At 31.4% G+C, this 20,863-nt stretch overlaps 2 protein-coding genes across 2 annotated transcripts; one reads left to right on the top strand and one right to left on the bottom strand.

Moving 5' to 3' along the window:
* Positions 1–116: 116 nt before the first annotated feature.
* Positions 117–6,844, bottom strand: LOTGIDRAFT_214448 (hypothetical protein). Its single transcript, XM_009054154.1, has 15 exons — positions 6,793–6,844; positions 5,562–5,629; positions 5,231–5,317; positions 4,732–4,843; positions 4,234–4,319; positions 4,013–4,046; positions 3,590–3,724; positions 2,989–3,123; positions 2,566–2,653; positions 2,190–2,315; positions 1,880–2,009; positions 1,656–1,769; positions 1,149–1,276; positions 613–735; positions 117–441 (listed from the first exon to the last, which is right to left on the bottom strand). The coding sequence occupies exons 2-14, from the start codon at positions 5,594–5,596 to the stop codon at positions 659–661; spliced, it is 1,287 nt and encodes a 428-aa protein (XP_009052402.1). The 5' UTR covers positions 5,597–5,629; positions 6,793–6,844; the 3' UTR covers positions 117–441; positions 613–658.
* Positions 6,845–13,095: 6,251 nt separating this feature from the next.
* On the top strand, positions 13,096–13,425 carry LOTGIDRAFT_77467 (hypothetical protein; the record flags this gene model as incomplete). Its single annotated transcript, XM_009054034.1, has 1 exon — positions 13,096–13,425. A coding segment is annotated over one exon (330 nt), but the record flags the coding sequence as incomplete, so codon positions are not given.
* Between the last annotated feature and the right edge of the window lie 7,438 nt (positions 13,426–20,863).

The raw sequence follows: 20,863 nt of genomic DNA, 5'->3' as shown, positions 1-20,863 counted from the left end.
AGACAGGATAGCCTGAAAACTCAGAAATGACAGAAATTGAACCCAATCTTATGAGGACAGACTGTAACAGAAAGCAGGTTAGTGGTCAACCTATAGGGTACCCTAAAATGATACAGAAACATTAACAATTTATTAATAATTATAACAATAATCAATAATAACATTCACTGGTATATATCAGATAAAAATATTTGTGCACATTTGGGGTGGTCCAAAACATAAACTTTGTCATTTTTGTTTAGAGGCAAAACTAGTAAATAAACCATAAGCCATGCTTGTTGTGCTTGTTAAATACAAGTATATTGGGCTACGCCTCTTTGTTTTAAATCATACCCAAACATCAGTTTTGCCTATGTAGAAACATTCTTAAGTTTGATAAAGTTAAAAAGAGCAGCTGAAACCAAATTGATTTGTAGACTAAAGAAATTCCTATAGTCAAATCATAGTCTGATTTATTAATGCTGTAGTTAGATCTTGATGTTATACATGAAAATATCAGTCAAGTTTATAATTAGGTCCATACATCATATTTTCTTACAATTTGCCCAGATCTTTAAGCTTTTAAGCAATTTATTACAATATAACATGCGCATCCCACACATTTAGTATAATTCTGTTGACCTTTAAAATATTTATATTTTTAATTGCTGTAGTTGATTTATAATGTTGCTTTTTTCACCATTTGTGCTGATTGATAAACTTGTTTTAAATTTTCCCTTCTATCATTATTACAACCTTAAATATACGAGTTTTGAGAATCAATAAATTGATAAAAAGAATAACCCTAGTACAAGTTTTATCTTGTTAGAGTAACAGGTACATGTAGACAGGATAGCCATTGGTGAAGCATTGCCATCAGTCAGTTTCAATAGTAGTGGGTTCAAAATACTTATATATATAACTTTTCAAAAAATTTCAACTACATTCTTTGACCAAGTTAAGTTTATGGAACCATATATATCACATACAATTTATGTCAATTCAGTTTTAACAGCTCAACTCAACGAGCCATTCCTCATAGCTCTTCAATAATTTGCTTTCACAAGCCTTAGACATACAGCAGGAAAATTTAAATAGGGCCTATCATAATATCAATACAAAATACAGCTAGATCTTTGGAAAAATTATATAAAATACATTAAAATTACCTAGAAAAGAGTTCATAGCTGTACCATAATTATTGATAGAATCTGAAGTTATTGCATCTTCTAAATAAACTGGTCCATCATCCCATAACAGATCAAATCCTCCAATTCTTTTCTCTTTACCAGTTAATCTACAATAAATATACAGTTTATAGCATCATTAGAAGGGGTGTATATTTTATTCGCAATTATATGTTTTAAATTAACACTATATTTCCCTCAAATATATGCTTTTCATATAAACTTAGTATTGAATTATGTTGAAGTCAAAAATTCTATGAAATAGTGCTGTTATCTAGTGATAAGTTGAAAGGTCATGTCCTGCACACTTTCAAGAACGTTGGCCAACCAAAGAGAAGTTTTAGTTGCTCTGTAAATGAATGGCAACAGCTTATACTGTGCAATTTAGAGCCGCTTTTTTCAACCCCATAGCTCACCTCCAAATAGTTTTTGTGACAATCCAATTATTATTCCACCTTGTTTTTAAGAATGGACCTGTGAAACACCTACCTATTTTCCATATCTATTATATTTAATACATCATTTAATAATCCACATTTTAATTCATTATCTTCTTTACTACTAGCTGTTAAAGATGGCGAGGCATTAATTTCTATCAACCATCTGAAACATAAATTGGAAATTGGTGTCTGTGTTATGCCAACTTGATTTTTTTTGTAGTTGATATGATGGGTGCCAATAACAATGTCAGAGATTTTGGTTAAATAACTTACGGTTTGAGGTTATTATCTATTAAAATATCATAACCATACAGTTCAAAACAATGTTTATCATTAATCATAATCTTCTGAACACTTTGTAAACTCAAGATAAATACCTCATTCATTCTATGAAATAAATTATCTATCTGAAACACATATAGAAGATATGAATACATAGATTATTAGCAATGGCAGGATCTACTGCACATAGATCATCAAGCATCATACTGATTTACTTTTAATAAATCATGACTCGATTATTTACACATTGTATTAATACCAGTGTAACTAAAGTCATTCATGTCTTTAATAAAACCTTAACTTACCTGTTCCTGACCGTGTTTTGCTGTTAAATATTTGCGTAATTGTTGTGTAGACCATTTACAGCCTTTCTCTGGATCATAATCTGGAGCTGTTTTCTGTATTGCTACATTGGTTAGATGGACATCTTCTATAGGTTAAAGATAGTTTTTCAATACCAAGTATATTTTTGACAATCAACAAAGTGACTTTCTCTCAAATATTTTAGAATATGTGGACTGAAATAAACTGAGTTTCAGTAATATCATTTACACTATTGCTCAAATTTATCTCAAAATATAATGAAATAAAATGCCCGCTATAACAACTGCTTATTAATGCAAACTCATAAACAAATTCTCTAAATAAATTTGCTCTTAATAACTCAGAAAGGATACAGTTGTCATCAATAGACTCCAGGGAAAATCTTGTGTTAGAAAATCGAGCAAAACCATTCCTATATAACCAGACTTTTAGTGGACCATACTGAAAAATAGTTATAAAGGATTAAATAAACATTATCTCCAAATATGAATCATAATATAGTTATTTCTATTGTCAAGTTAAGACTAATCTGTCTAAATACAGCCTTGGATATTTCATTTTTTTTTCATTTGGGTCACTTTTTCGGGTTCCAAAATGAAAATAAAAGTTCTCTAACTGATGTTAATGCTAATGATTATTATACTTAAACCAGCAAATACAATTTAATTTTCTCTTGAAGTGATGCAATTCAAATGAAATCTTTAAGGTTATATCCAAGCCTTTCCTTACATTTTTTTGTATAGAAATAGCAATAGCAATATAAACCCTGAACTTACTGAAGTAATTAAACAATATACTCTAATATCAAATTTTCTACCACCAATTAAATAAGGATTTTCTATGTATCTCTGTACAACATAGGTCTCTGGTGTTTCTCTGTTCGGATCAGAACTCGGTAAATATTCTGTACCCTGAAAAAAAAAGAAGAGAATTTTGTATGGAATGAAATGGAGTTTTACATCCTACTTTTCTGCACCTGTTTGGGTTTATGAGAAAGTTAATGCCATGCAATTTACAATAAAAGAACTGTTTACACGAGAGATACATAAACCTTCTCTTTTTTAAATTTCCAAATGATGAGGGATCATTAACATGCTCAGCCTGCAGATCACTGGACCTTTGATTATTTCCATATTGAATGACAAGACCTTATTTCCATGTCAGCCCATCCGACCTGCATCAAACAGTAATGAAAAACTGTTGGTAGATATTACTTTTGAAATAGAAATCTGCTGATGTGTTATTAAAGCCTTTCATAAGTAATATTTAATTTAAAGGCAAATTGTTGATATGAGAATATCATAATAAGGTTGAAATTTACAATTATATTATGTGAAATAGTATAAGAGAATGTCTATTAAATCATATATAACCTACCTTCTTCCAATCTGTTATATCTTTCAATCTCTTAAAGAGAAAAATTCCCTTTCCTTGAGATTTAGCTATAGGTTTCATTATCCAAACTGATCCTGGATTTTTACGGAATTCATCTACGAAAATGTGATACTCAGACTGAAAGTAAATAGCTTCAATTGATATAGAGATAATGCAAGAATTTGAATTCTTTTGGAAATAATTAAGTGCTAGAAGGGTCCAAGATACACACACAGGCCAGATAATTTTGAAGATAATGTTGGCAATATGAAGATTTCAGTTTCAGATTTTGCAACACTTAAAACTTGGTCATCCATTAATTCATGTTACCAGATATTTCAACACAACCGTTGTATCTCTACTAGATTAAAAAATTAAATTATTTGAAACCCACAATAAAATATTAATCTGAGTTAGTTTACTTACTGGAAGTTCATATGTTGATGGGAAAAAATCACATCTGAATTCATGTGTCAAGGAAACTTAAGACAATTTTCAATTGACAAAGAATGTACATGTGCCCAGCATCAGATTTTTATAACTTGTAAAATGTATTGTGGTAAAGTGGATCGATACTATCTGCGTAATCAGCTTTAAAAGTAATAATAGTAGTAATACTATTACAGGACTTTGATTTAAAAGGATACTTTTGAGCCTCAAGTTTTCCTGATTCCCTTTCTAACTGTCTCCGTAATCTTTTCAAATTCTTTACCATTAAATTTTTCCTGGTTAGCTGAAAGAAATAAGTATTATAAAAGGTATTAACATCTTCTGGACAAATATGAGCTTCCTTTTCTCTGAATTGTCACTTGTTCATTTAAGTCCAATGTCCTGAATTTGCAATATCAAAAACTACCTCAAAAAGCTAATAATTATGAATCAGATTCACCAACAGACTGAATGTTAAAAGTAAAATATCAGTTTTCAGCATGGCGTTGACACATCATCTGAGCAAAATTTTCCCTTATATGCTATATGTTTTAAAAGGTTTTCTTTAACCTGTGTAAACAATTGTTATATATGTCATATTATCTATATTATGAAAGGGCTCATTATGTGTTTCTCATAAAAATCATCAGAAAAACTAAACAGGGAGTTTCACACAAAATTACATCTATGTTTCTAGAATATTAAATTCAAGTAACCTCATAATGATTTCTAAAATGATTCAGTCTCATATGTTCCTCTAAATACGCATGATCAAAGGTTTCTTTCATCCACCAGGCATCACACCAGTAAAAATCCCAGTCCATTTCTCTGAAATTGTAAGGACAAGTTGCTGAAAAGACTCTTTCAGATGGGGGAAGTAAATGAACTGTGAAAGGCTCATCTCTAGTTGTTGATACAATTTCAAGATATAAAACCTAATATAAGTACAATTAGTGATATTCCCAAGCTTGAATCATGAGAACACAAACAACGAGTCACATCAATGAATATCTTCAGTACAAAAAAACTCTTCACTAAAGATTAAGGCTTCTAGCAAGTTGGGTAGTTGTCTGAACATATTGTGCCATCGGTTTAAATCCTCCTCAAAATAAGAAAATTCTGATTCAACAGTTTGATTATCTTTAATAAGATGAATTTAAATACAGTGTCATCAGTGTATAAAGATATTAAGAGATAGAGTATAGTTATATTTACCCTGTAGACTCTTGCCATCCTGGTCTTTCTCTCAATACATCTAATATTGTATTCTGTAGAGAGCATTTATATCGAATAGCTCGGTCACTGAAAAAATTACGCAGAATTAAGTATAGGCTATAGTCGAATTCCAAAGCTTGGGGAATATAATTCAAACTGACAAATTTCATATACCGGTACCATCAGCAATCAAGATCCTTTATTTCTGACATTTCAGTAACTTATTCAAAAGAGAGTAGATTATCAAGTACATTAGAAAATGTCAAGCTTATACATGTAATTCTATTATACACAAATAGACAAAAAAATACAAGAAAAAAACATCACAAACCTTGGAGGTTTATTCTTTAAAGGATTACGTGGCATTTTTGTTTACATGTGACAAATTTGTTCTGATACCTATAAAAAAGAATTGAAATTCATCCAGATCAATTCTATCTAAGATATCTTTATTTAACTACTGTCTAATTATTTTCTTTTGTAAATTAGTTTATTATGATTAATTTTATATGAAGAAAAATTTCACCTTCAAAACAGCAGATTACATAAAAAACATAAAAAATTATAAATAATAGCAAAATAAGCCAATATCACATTGAAATTGATTTTAAAATTCTGATTGTTGAATTTATTATGCATCTTATTCACTTATTGCTGGAATTAACTTGTGCCATTGTGGATATAATCTTCGAGAAACACAATGCATTGATCCTGTAAAATTAATTTACTGAAAAATATAAGCTCAGAAATATTCAGTAAATACCAGATGTAGGTAGTAGATTTAAGCAGTGAATGTACTCAAGTCTTGTGGTTATGAATTGTATGACAGCTGATAGTCAAGTAGGCCTACTCTCTGACTACACTGTATGCATTGAAATATCATTACTAAATACTACTGAGAGTCTTAGATTGTCATTGGGTTAATGAAAATATCAACCACTGGAAAAGTTATCATTTGATTTACAATTATAAAGGGGAAATTTCTCGGACTCATTTAGACTATTTCAAATGTAAAATCACTGAACCTTATATTACTATTGTCTAAAACAAATGGCTTAAAGTTGAAAAGTTTATTTTGAATAAGCTTATCTTATTAAATAAGAGAAAAAATTCAATTCAAAGTTGATGAAGTCAGACTGTAAACAGGTAGCCTGTTATGTTAGCTTATTGTTACACTAACAAAAGGCATGGCATAAATCTCACAGTCAAAATATTGACTGCAGGAAATGACATAGCGAGATGTCTTCTATTTTGCGTTGACAACTAAGAAACCAAACGTTACTTGTAGGGTATGACGTAAATTTTGACCAATCAATGCCAAGCTGACAATAGCCCAAAGTCGCTTCTTTGATGGAATAGGGGACCAGTTAATCAGACAGTAGATAATAACACCAACAAGTTTTAGGCTACAAGTTCAGTACCGTACGTCACAAGTACCACGAGTCAAAGTGACAGTACGGTTAGGTAGGTACTGCTACAATTGTAGATTGTAGGGGGAAAATAACATAAAGCCCATGCACTAAGTCACAGGCATTGATTTTTATCGTGCCCTCAAACCATACTTATATCAGTTTTCTTTTACAAATCTATAAGTTCTTGTTAAAATCAATGTTACCAACGACGCTTTCAACATGGGAGACTGTTTTTATTTTTATTTTTAAAGAGTTTACCTAATAAGGGGGGTAATTCTCTGACGCACTAGACAACAACAAAATCGTATTTCAAGGGAAATTGATTTGATTTAAAGATGTATTTGGACGTCCGTGTCTTTTAATGGGAAAGATGTCTCTGAAACGGAAATTCTTTTGCTAAGGCAATCAGTAATAGTGTTCATAGATCACTGTCGAAATTTAAGCCTTCATATCCATGTGTGTTAAGAACCATCCACGTTTGGAAGTTAAAAAGACTCATCTCGAGACACTCCTATATATAGAAAAGACATCTATAAAATAGGAAAATAAATTCCTAGTTAAAGATATTTTGAAGGAATTATGCGCTTTTGTCCAAAAATACAAAAACATGTCTCAGAAAGAAATAATTCTATTTTTAAAAGTTTCTTTTGAAAGAACCCTCTCAATTTGAATTTGATTAAGCATTAAATGGATTTGAAGTTTTCTCAGTTTGTTTATGTGTATCGTGGACACTAATAGCATCAATTAGCATTCCCATCTTCAATCAGAAGTCTGTGATTCCTGAAATTCAACCAAAACTCTAAAAAGTGTTTGAGGACGTCATGAAACACTCAATAGGGGAGACCGGGGCTAGTTCGGCTACGGGGCATGTCCGTCACCATTCATAACTCGCATCATAATTTGATTTTAACCACTGCCGCCTGTCGGTAGAGTAGTGTCACCAGACCAACTGTTTAAAGTTAAAAATGGCAGTCCGACGTTGATTAGCCTTGATTTTATCACGAGAATCTTGGATTTTGACCTGATAAGTAAAAATTCTCGCCTTACTTTGATTACTGATTGATTACTTCAACTAGCGTTAGGACGACATGAATTGCTTTGTTTGTGAAGTTTGGTAAGATCATGCCTCTGACTATCTTATTTAACTACTCTCAATTAGTTGACCCAGTCGTATGATATCACGTGATTTGTGGAAAAGTTAGCAATGGGGCAAGTCCGGCTATATTTGTGGGGGTAAGTTCGGCCAGTAACCGAACCTGCACCGGTCACTAGCCGAACTTACCCCTAGTAATATGTATGAAATATATTTTATGTTATCAATAAACTTTTCTTTCAGAATGCATATACAAGAACTTAATCATGGTTTGAAATTATAAAAAGAAAACGCCCAAGTACAACCACTCCAGAAAGGCGTTAGAACATTACATTAATACTTCTGATGATGGATACCTGAAGACTGCGAATTTGTTCAACATACCTCGCACTACACTGTCAGATCAAGAGAAAAGTGGATCCAATGTTCTCAATGCAAAATGTGGTCACACGAACAGTGTGGGGATATCCACGGCATGGTCGGTTTCGTCTGCCATAACTGTGACTCTGGCGACTAAAATGGATGATATTGGGTCTTGGTGCAATTGGTGTATGATTATTGTTTGAATACATAAAATTTTGATGGAACTAATCCTCTTTTTCATTTGACTGTAGAACTTGCCCCCAGATGAACGAACTTGCCCCAGGTAGTGGCCTATCTTATACCCCGACCCCTTTTCTGTGAAGGGCAATTACTAGATATTTTAACTGAGTCACGGACAATAACTAGATATTTTAACTGAGTCACGGACAATTACTAGATATTTTAACTGAGTCACGGACAATTACTAGATATTTTAACTGAGTCACGGACAATTACTAGATATTTTAAACTGAGTCACGGACAATTACTAGATATTTTAACTGAGTCAAGGACAATAACTAGATATTTTAACTGAGTCATGGACAATAACTAGATATTTTAACTGAGTCAAGGGCAATAACACAAAAATTCAACTTCACACTTTTCTCAATTATTACATTGAAGGCTCCCCTTTGCCGAATTGAGAGGACACTGGTCATGGTGGGGAACAAGACCTCCCCTGTGAAAATTCTCCAATCTGGCAATTTCAAAAACTTTACTGCTCCATAAACAATCGTTAAATTCGAACTTTTCCGAAATCTCATTAAAAATTTTATAAATCAGATGAATACTGCAGTTTCTATTTTATAGAATCAGTCGAATTTTGAAAAAAGGCTATATATTTTTATATGAATTTACAGACAATTTCGGGCACAAAATACCACCAGTCGTAAAAGTTTTAAAAGGGCACAATAATAGGTTAAATATAATCAAGGTTGAATATTGGCACATTCGTATTAAAAATGTAAAAATATTCAGTCTTATATTTTTTTTAAATGAAATGAAATGAATGGAGTTTTACGTCCTTTTTTTTTTTAAATGAAATGAAATGAATGGAGTTTTACGTCCTACTTTTCTGCACTTTATATATTTTTAAAGGGCACAATATTATATTAAATGAAATCAATCTTGAAAGTTGGCACATTCGTATTAAAGCACTCATATTAAAAGTACTGTTTTGAATCGGCGGCTAGAGATTACCGGCCAGCTTCACAGCTCGAATCGGCGACTACACAAAAGGCGGCCACATTGACTTCGGTAATTTAACTGCCTTTTATTTGGTATTCCCGGATAATCCTGTTTTCATATTCGATATATAGATTGGTTGTCTTTTAATATTCACCTAAACTAATTATCAAGTTAATAGTATGAACAATAGGAGTTGGTTATGAATAGTGAATATTTCAAGACGATAAGCTTATAATGTGCATGTTATCCATTTGTACAATTGGATTCAAAGCAGGCGATTTTGTCTTCACTCGGTAGGCCTGTGTAGATTCTAAAACGGTATATCTGAAAATTCAAACATAGTCGAAAGGTAAGTCTATATTATAGTTATAATGCTCGGTTGCGACTGTACCTTGGAAATATTAAATCAACACACACGACAGATTTCTATTATTTTAGCCTATCGAGGTTTTCCTACCCCAGTAGTTTATCAAGATTCAGGTTTCTTAGGTAATTTGATTAGATTTGTTCATTCCTAATAGAGGTAGGATATCATTGACTAAATAGACCTATGCCCCATGCCACTGTATTTTGATAAGATTGGGGACAATGACATTTCTATGTAGTCACTAGAAAGATTGGGTAGATATTAATTTAAAGGGACATTCCGCTTTTTTCTAAAATGTTTTCATAATCAAAAACGTTGTAAATTATACCTGAAAATATCCTATTTATTTCTATGTATCTTCTTGATCAAACCGAATTTGTTCTAAAAGGGTTAATTAAACACGGAGGGTACTAATTGTTAATTAAGCAGTTTGACATAGTTTTGGTGTTTGGCTTTTTAATATGGCTTGTTATATTTAGTTGAAACCTTTCGAATACGTAGGAGACCTATTTCTCTACAATTAGGCGTTTTTAAAAAGCATGTATAACGAACATTACGTATTGTGTATAGACGTTTTTGTCTTTTATAAATAGTAATGGCTGGATTTTTTTCGTTAACACTTTCAGATACGTTACAGGGCACAATTCTCTAGATTTTGGTGTCTCGTTTTCACAAATTTTAGCTAAAAAAAAAGTTTCGATCTACAAATAAAGTCGAATGTCCCTTTAAACTTCATATAGGCTAGTTATATAGAGATTATGTTTAATTTACTTTGGTATATCTACGATTTGCTAGATTACTTCTCCGTGGATTATGAAATGAAATGTCGAAGCGACATTCTCAAATACAGCAGGAAATATGTAGTGTAGGCTATTGTTAGACATGAAAATTGATCCTTATTAAGTCGATAAAAAGAAATACAACAAAGCAGCTTGACAGAGTAATTATAATATAACACCATATATATAACAACATATACATAACAACATAGGTATCATAAAATTCCATGGAAAAAAGATCATGCTTTTTTTATATCTAGCTGATTACAGTCATGTTCTATCTTAAAGATGGGTTCCCTTATTTTCATTTATGAAAATGAAAATGCTAATACTCGTATGAATAGAAAGTAGAGGTGTTCTTATGACTTGGAAAAATTGAAATTTGTCTTACTTGTCCATGATTAATTCATAATTAGCTAAATTAGAAGAGTATTGCCAGCAGAATTTCAATGAGTGACCGATCAAAAAAGGTCAAAAAGTCTTTTTTTAGTTTTGTTTATCCAGATTGTACATACATGGACATTTATGATTGGTTTAAACTCTTCATTACGAATATATTGATATGATTAAGAATACATGATAATTCAGTAGAAGCACGAATAGTTTGCTTAATTTAACACTAAAAAACTAAACCCATCTTTAAGGCTTACGATAGATATTTATTTATTGTTTCGTTTAATCATACCTGTTAAGAACACTTTAACATTTTATTGCAGCTAACGTCATGAACACGTATTAATTGAAAATATTTTTTAATTTGCGAATGTCAAAATGAGCTGCCGGAGCAGTCGGTGATCGATATTACCTGATGTCGAGCTTGTACATAATCCTCGATCAATAAAACCCAGGAGTAGTATATCATAAATTTGTGTTATGTTATTTGGAGTACGTATGACATGCTACATGCTTTATATTTCTCTCTTCCAGAACAAGTAAAAGGATTAAAAAATATGATGAAAAATGCCAAATGTCACTTTGATTTGGACCTGAATGTGAAGAACTGTAAAGATAAAGCTCGTATTCAGTTTAGAATAAAAACTCTTAAACCACATATACGTGCTGAGTTAGGACCATTGCAGTTCGCCATCCGAAATCTTATTGGTATTCTTCATTACTACTTAGGAGAGTACATTCAAGCATATAAGATCTTTGAAGCGATTCTAGAAGAAGATTTCACCAATCTCAATGCAATACAAAACCTAGCTAGAGTTTGCTTAAAGTTAATGAACTCAAAAAAGGAGGCCGAACTCATTAAACGCGGGGATGAGTTAAATTTAGCAAATGGCCCATCAATAGCGATACAAGCCAGATTCCGCGCTGAACATGCATATGCTATCGTTTTTGACGTGTATGGTACGGTATATGACATTCGAAGACATTCTATATCAAATGAAATATTTACCGAGTGTTTGGAAAAAACACAAAATCTAGACTTCGAAATGAGAAATGAAAGAGCTCTATGGATGCTATGTATGGTATGGAATTATAAAAGTTGGAATTATAAAAATTTCTCGACAGATTCCTCTAAATTGAAGAATGAGGTCAGATATCCAGATATTCTAAAGACCTTGTTAGATATTAAAGATCTTGTACCGGATGATAAATATTTACAATGCCTGGTTTGGGGTTACCTTGGTTATTTTTTTTGGAAGAAACCATTAGACGCCGAATACGATGTACAGAAAAGGAAACAAATGGAAGAAAATGCTGAAGTGCCTGAAATAGTAACATCCAACAGTTTAAAGGAGCATTTCTTTAATCCCGAGCTATGTTTCAAGAAATCCCTAGGTATTCTCGAGGAGATTGAAGCAATGCAACTGTATATGGGTTGGTTGAAGTCTAGAGGACGATACGATGAGGGCATTGAACTGTTGGACAAATGCATCCAGCTGAGCAATAGCGAGACAAACTATTATTCTTATTCCAAGAGAGGCGAACTGGTGGTAGAGAGATGTAAGCAAAGACTCCGTGATGGCACAAAATTGTCTGATGTTCAAAATGATTTACATAAATCTATAGATGACTTTGAATTTGTCTGTCAAGTATGTCCAACCGCATATGTTTTTGGATATCTTGGTACTGTTTGTGGTATCGCTTCCAACAAAGGGGAAAATGAAGATTTGAAGGCCAGGGCTCTTTGTGCTTTTCAATGTGGTTTGGATTGTCTTGGCGGACCACAGGATCCATGGCTTCATTTTAAACATGCAAGGTATCTGAATGAAATTGGGGAACACGACAGTGCTTTGGATGTCATTCACCGTTGTATGGAATGCCGTCATGCTGGAAATAAGTGTCCCGCAGATATTGAGTATCTGTTGGACTGGCATTTTGAGAAGATTGCTCGGTGTGGAGAATCTTCAGGAGTACTATCTGAAATGATTTACTGGTTCTGTGAAGTGGCCTTTCACAAATATGACAAAACAATGCTACAAAAACAGTTTAAAAAGTTTCTTCTAACGAATATGGACAAACTAAGTGTTGATTTCTATGTACAGATCTTCTTAAAGAACGATCCCTATCTCAACCAATTTCTTGCTGCTGTTTTACGCGAAATCGATGTATCAACTGCTTTGAAAGAGAACTTTGATGCAAGTATACTGACTTTGATGTTGGAAAAATCATCTCCAGTACAACAAGCCGCAAGTTTACCATTGAAAAGAAGCGATTCATCTCAACCGAAGAATAGAGAAGGTTTTAGTCACGATTTCTTTGTCATTTACAGTGATAAAGATCGCGAATGGGTGGTACATAGTCTGATGAATCGGTTAGAAAACATAAAAAATTTCAAAGGATTTCTGGATCATCGAGACTTTACGCCGGGTTTGACAATTCTTGAGAATATTGAAAAGGCAATCAGTAACAGCTACAAGTCAATTTTTGTTATCTCTCCAAACTTTCTAAATAGCCATTGGTGTCAGCACGAATCTCAGGCTGCTCTCACAAGTGCCTTAAACAAGAAAAGTAGATTTTCTGTAATACCTATTATTAAGGATAATGCCAAGCCTCCGGATTTCTTAACTTCCATAAATCATATATCCCTTGAAGAAGGTTTAAATGAACACCAATATGAACGCTTAGTCAAGGCCTTAGAAGGATAGCTCAAATTTGGGTTCCAAACCTAACACCATAGGTTTCAGTTTAGTGGAATGACATCTATTTGGCGGTTTGTGATACAAGCACCAAGGACATCTTCATTGTCACCATATTGAATGAAATGTGGCAAAATAGTTATCTCTTCGCAACGATTTTTTATTAAAATTGCAGTAAAGCTTCAGAATAAATCATTTTAATTATTTACTTTTATGAATTGCAGTGTCCTTGGCGGAGCCAGCCTTCTGTGCCAGGAGGTGCAAATATCGGGCAGACTAATGGATGGTGGGGGAATTGGTCAATGGTCGAGGCTGAATTCATAATGCAGCCCTTTTGTCGAGGTGTCATATAAGCAGGTCTCTCACAGTACGCTGAGTTTGAAAGTTAAAAAGATGAGTCGCCTTTTCTTGAGACAATGCCATATATAGAAAAACCATGTATAGAAATAGGAAAAAAAAAATCATAGTTTGAGATATTTCTTAAGTAATTATACAATTTTCGTACATTGATCTGGTTGTCATAATCTGAATGTACTCTTTATCCTCTATATGTATAACATTATAATATGTTCTGCATTTAATTGGCCTTGTGGCAAAGAACAACGTCATGCATTGAGCAATGAGGGTAGTTTTTGTCAGGAAATCGACACTATTCTTTATCGTGCACAGCCTGAAGAACACATCGCCCCGGTCATGAAATCTAAAGGTATCATCTCTTCTTCTGCTAGGGATTGAACAGTGGTTCTTCAGGTTAAAGACAAGCGTCTAACTCACTGAGCCACCACTTGTTTTTTCATGATTTTATTTAATGAAAGTTAACAATTTGAAATCTATATACAAAGATAATACATATACACAATAAATAGTAAACAATTAGATTTCTTGTAAATTGAGATAAGATCAAAGGTTTTACAGATAGTAGAGAGGTGTTCTAAACTGTTAACTTGATAGGACATTACCGATAGCAATGATTTGCGATTAATTTCATTGCTATTTGATAATTTTAGTCAGACGTCTTAAGTTCTTGCAATGCAACTAATCCTAAGCTTTAATGATGTAGCTATTTTAAAAGCTGCCAACAATATATAAGAGCCTTTGCAAGTGTCCTATAAAAAGTTTAGTTTTAATAGAAATGGAAGAGCCACAGACCTCTAACTGAAAATAGGAATTGAGTAAAAAGATGCTATCAGTGTTACCAAAACATACCAAGTTTAGAAAACCTCTTTAATATAATGTTAAATTCAAAATACTCGGATTAAGAAGTTTTAACATTGCTCCTTGGTTCAGACAAAACTTCAGACTTCAGTAACTAATATAAAAACATTAACAATTGATTATGATGAAGACAATATTAGGTAATACCATAGTCAAAACTGAGGTTCTGTACCCCAGCAGGGAAAATTTACCCCTGGTTATAGTTGTTGTGGGTAATAATCAACTGATCAAAAAACTATAAAACTAAGTAAGACTGAATAAATTGTTATCTTATATACTTCTATTTTCATCAAATCTTATAAATAAAGACATAAGACAAACCTATAATAAAATCCATTCTCCATGACCAAGCTTTAAATATACATTAACTCCTACTTAAAGGGACAGGTAGGCCATTTTTATGACCAATCATACTTTAGTCTCAGAAACAGGAATTTTTAGCTGGGCTAATTAGTAAAAGTGTTCACAGCTCACTGTCAAAATTTGAGCCTTCATGTGTGTGTGTCCATGTGTGTCCAGAATTATCTGCGTTTGAATGTTAAAACTTCTAATTTGAAGTATTTTTAAAGGAATTATGTGATTTTCATACATTCTAGTACTTCTGAAGGCTATATACATATATTCAAGACTAAAATCAACCCCCCGAAATGGCACATCTGTCCTTTTAAAAAGATTGTAAAGAGTTTTTGAAAAGAAATTTATGTGTATCTTTAACACTGACAGCAGCAACCATTTCACCATTTCCATTTTCAGTCAAAAGTCTGTGGTTCCTGTAATTCCACAAAGGCTAAGTGTCTGATGATGTCGCTAATCGCAAAATATGCTTTATCATATAAGGCCCTTTGTGATTAGTGAGTTATTAAATACTTAGTTTTAGAGGAATTGCAGGAACCAGACGTCTAATCGAAAATTGGAATGGAGCAAATTGGTGATATCAGTGGACATATCCCCAATACACATATAAAATTTAGAAAAAAATTTACAAGCTAAATTATCTTAATTACTATAAAGGTGTTTAACACAATATTCCAAAATGAAAGAAAAATAATATGACAAATGAAATAAATACATCAAGTTGTATATTTAAAATTAAAGATCAGAAAATGCATAGAGACATGACTAAATTCAGTAGTTATTGCCTTTTGATTGGTTGAATTATGACAATGATGCAATGAAATTATACTAAAAAACTTCATTCCAACACTTGATTTTTTTTTGCACTTCACTTCAAAGGGAAATAATGAGTAAATTTCCAAAAGGACCTAGCTTAAAGATGGATTTCCTTATTTTTTAGTGTCAAATTAAACAAACTAGTTAAGTAATTGGGGTTTAACTATGAATTAATTATGGACATGTGAGACAAACTGGTATTTTTCCAAGTCAATAAAACACCTCTACTTTCTATTCATATAAGTATTATCATTTTCATTTTCAAAAATGAAAATAAGGGAACCCATCTTTAAATACCAATTGTCAGACTGACACTATTTGACTTTGGATTTGTTAAATGAGATGACTTTATACTTTTATGGCATGATATAAATAATAAGGTCTTCCTTTACACTTTATAACAATGTTTTAATTTACTTTTACCAGTTATAAAGATACAATCTTTTAATTCTTATATCTTTTTTTCATTTAATTATTCATTATTGTACCATTATCAGTACAAAAAACTTTTATCAGAAAACTTTTATGATATGAAACAATTAAAGAGACAAAATAAAATTTCATTTTATAAATACACACAACTGAACAGGAAATAAACTACAAATAAATCAAATTTCATAACAATCCAAAATACAGAGAACTTACACACAAAACAAAACATTTTAAATATCAAAAAAGAATCATAATAAATACATGTAATATATTATTAATAAATGGTCAAAATCTGAGTCTTTTCTTCATCAAAACAGTTCGATTTTCTATATTCTACATTTTGCTTTTTGAATTTCATGGTTGAAATTTATATATTTTTTAAAATTCTTAAAACAACAACAATCGGTTTTTTGTTTTGTCTTTGTCTCATTAGACATTTAAATCAATGACAAGACTTCAGATTGGTCAGTTCTGTAAAGATCTAGAAATATTGACCAATTAAAATGCTAGATTATTATGATGTCATCACCTTGGATTTAAACAATGCCAAGACTAGTAATATACTGTACATATTTACATTCTGTTAAATCCTAACTTATTTACAATATTTACATTATCTACAGTTTAACATCTCAAATGTCTTGATGATTTATTTCATTTTATGAAATATACAGATACTTCATAAATAAACTATTGACAAATAAAAAATAGAACATATGCCTTTTACTAAGGGGATTGTAGAAAGGTTTTCAAAATTTCATCAGTTTGCAGCATTTCAATTTTCAGTCAGATGTTTGTGGTTCTTGCAATTCCACTTTAACTAGGTGTTTGATGATGTCACTAATCCAGAAGGGCCTTAGTTTCTTTGGAATTGCAGCAACCACAGACATCTAACTGAAAACTTAAAGTTAGTCGCATAACATTCCACAATAAGGAATCATGGAAACCAAAATCAGGATTAAATTTTCATAAAAACAAAGTATAGAATGTCAATGCCAACATTAGAAGTTTTATTTTAACACTTATATTTTTAGAATCTCAATAGATTTTTACAGTATTTAAGAAGTGGGAAACAACTTCTCTGTTAATTATATCAAATCATGATCTCAGACTATGTACATTATAAACAATGTTTACTATCTGTATATTTATAAGTTGTCTAAACATTAATATACAGGAACAATTGAAGACAAACAAAAACAGTAGGCAACATTCTGGGAAAAATACTCATTTCCTAACAGACACATTCATTTGAAGAACAGTATCTTAACAAATAGTTTATTCTACCTCAAAACAAATTAAACTGTTCTTGTACATTTTTGGATGATTCTATGATGTACATCAATTTAAGATAATATATCTATATACATATATAATTGACCTTACATTGTATTTTATTTACATTATAGGATGGATACTTTCAGACTTAATTAGACCTGATTCCTTATCATAATTATTCTCTCTATAATTAATTCAAAGAGAAATCTTAGTGTTTTGGTTTTAAAAAATAAGGGCCCATGCTGTTACAGCATTTAGATTGTATTTTTGTGTCAATGAGTTTGGCTCATTTCTCTATATCCAACTCCACCAAAGATTATGCTGATGCAGTTAGAAAGGGCTGAAGACAGTCATATCAACAATTCTGAACTGTGTACTCAATTACTCAGCAATTACTCATCTTCTATATTATATATTTGAATGTCATATTTATGGATGCGTTGATATATCAAAGTGTACCCTCACATTGAAAAGCTGAAGTTAAAAAAGTTGACTTAAGATATGTTAAAGAAAATCTAATCATTTTCTGACAATTTCATGAAAAATTTAGATTTGTTTTAAAGATATCATACCTGTTTTATAATAAGGCACTATTATGTTCATGATTAGAATTTCACACAAATGACAAAAGTTTGTTTATTACATACAAATAAGCTGGACCCCATCAATTATTAAAGTGATAAAATGCTGTTGCAAATATGTTGTTGCAATATGCAAAAATTTGAAATTTGTTTGGAAGGGAGAGTATTAATCTAATACCATTCACTAAAGCATAAGGTATGAGGAAATTGCCAAAAAAAAAAAAAATACAAAATACAATAAGATCAACTAACCAATACAACAAATGTTTACATTAGACTTCTTTAGAGAATCAGGCCATGTCTATCATTGGATGGTAAAATACACAGAAATAATTTGAAATTGGCATGATTAACTGGTTGATATTACAAATTATAGGTTGAGGAATTACTAGACAGATAGGACGGGTTTGATATACATGTTATAATATAATTTACCATTAGAACAATGTTTATATATATATTATTATATAATATAATCAACACTGTACACTCGATAATTTAAACAAGATTTTATTTAACATATGTACAGGTGTTTTATACATAGGGCTTATGGGATATAATCATCTAATTAATTCCTCAGTAGAGACAGCTTCATTTTAATTCTCACACATTTTTCAAATCTGAAATTCGTATATCTGGTAAATATACAATTAAATTAATATGATTCACTGATGTGCTGACTACTTAAAGTGGATCTTCACCTAATAATCAGACAATATATCCCATATTAATTCTATTCTGCTGAATCACACAACCTGTCTGTTAATATACCACAGTCTTCTCAGCTGGGTACTAATACAATTGTTCATATAACAAAATCACAAGGGAATATATCATGGTATAGGACACTCCTATAATAACAGGTACATCATATTTTAACAGAATTACACATCATCAGATGAAATGATATAATATATTCCCTTGTGTTTTTTGTTACATGTGCTCTCCTCTTTTAAAGGTTGTTCAAATCTTATAATTGTTCTTCATTATTCATACGTTATTTTCTGTCTTCGTTCACAGCCACAATTTCACGAATTGGTCACATCCCCGAATTATTAATTTAACTGTAGAACTATTCTGTTGGGCCAACAATACAGTTGACTTATCAATTTATCAAACATTTATTGACACATCCCTTAATCATTCAAAGTTTTTTTGACCATAACTTTAAAGATATATATAAAATACTACACACCATGGGATATGACTACGGTGAAACAAAAACACTACATTGGGTTCAAATTAGGAGCACCTCAATATGTTTATTTTCTGGCAACTGAACCTATATCAGAATCTCCGTTAATCTTTGTATGAGACACTTTTTCAACACATTCATTAAGTTTCAAACACAGAAATATTGTCCACAACAAATCATGTACATGTACACTTATCCCTTCTCACCACAGGGCCTGGAGAGAATGCAAGTCTCAAGGCGAATAACACAAATCACATTTCTTTATTTACAATGGAGTTCATGAAACTCTTTCAGTTTCAGTCAGTCTATATTACACTGTCTATATACATGGCGATATTATACCAATACAAACAATCCTGTTTATCAAACAATGATATATTGTGGTTTCAAATAAAAATTTAATGTAGGATCACTCGTGATGGCTGGCAAACATTTATGTTAATGTTCCTGTCACCTTTTTTCAGAATCAATCAAATTCTACATTTACTTAGCTCATTTAGAATGTCGTTCACTTATTGTTAGCAAATTCCAACCATGAGTTCAGATAGAAAACTTTCAAAATACTCAATAACATGTGCAGTCAATTAAAATTGACCAAGCTTTTAGCCCTTCACATGAGCTAATCATTTGAATCAGGCACCGTTTTGAAAATATAACATATTGGTTCTCAGAAATTCTATAGCAATATCCAAGCCTGTAACTTCTTATAAAGGTTGTTATGAATGTTGTCATGATGTAAATACATAATCAATGAAATTAGATAATTGTTTTAACAACTATAAATGGTTTTGTCAACAATATTATCAATATAGTGATGGTGGACTAGATTCATAATAATTTGATATTTTAACTCACATGGTAATATTATTTTACGCTTTTCCAAGACATTAACAAGTCACATGACACATACTCACATATATGATCAACTTTTTTAACATGATTTTCTTATAGAATTTTCTAAACAAATATTAACAAAAAAATTAGTAAACTTGTACAAAATGAATTTTCAATGACTTTGTTATTGTGAGAAATTCTTTTCAAATTTCTGAACACTGATGGCTTTAAGCTTTTCTTAATCTTATCCCAGTAAAATTTAGTGAGAAGAAATTTGAAAGTTAAAATTTGATAATTTCACCACATAATTCAAAATTATGAATTTTAGTGCTTTTCAGCTAAGTTGAACAGTACTGGTTTCTATTTTTACTTTTCTTTTCTAAAAATCCAGATCAATTCGTATTTAAGTGGATAATAGTATAATAAACTGACTTTATCATTCACAGAATTGTCACCAAATAACCCATGTCATAATATAAGTGAAGCTGATATGATCACACACAAAATTCTTACTAAGTACCAAAAGAGTCATAGTCCAACTGACAAAGAAATAGTTAGTATAGTAATCATACAGTAATGAAGTTTAAAAGAGTTATTCAGGCACTATAATGATGAGATGATATGAATATAAACATTA

This window comes from Lottia gigantea (assembly GCF_000327385.1).
Source record: "Lottia gigantea unplaced genomic scaffold LOTGIsca_21, whole genome shotgun sequence".
In the NCBI taxonomy this organism is placed as follows: Eukaryota; Metazoa; Mollusca; class Gastropoda; family Lottiidae; genus Lottia; species Lottia gigantea.
This window is presented reverse-complemented; position numbering and strand designations above follow the sequence as displayed.

Coding starts and splice junctions, on each gene's coding strand:
- LOTGIDRAFT_214448 (XM_009054154.1), bottom strand. CDS start 5,596: ATGCCACGTAATCCTTTAAAGAATAAACCTCCAAG. Junction 4,320..4,731: donor ATTTTAGAAATCATTATGAG/GTTACTTGAATT, acceptor TATTTCTTTCAG/CTAACCAGGAAAAATTTAAT. Junction 1,770..1,879: donor ATAGATAATAACCTCAAACC/GTAAGTTATTTA, acceptor TTTATGTTTCAG/ATGGTTGATAGAAATTAATG.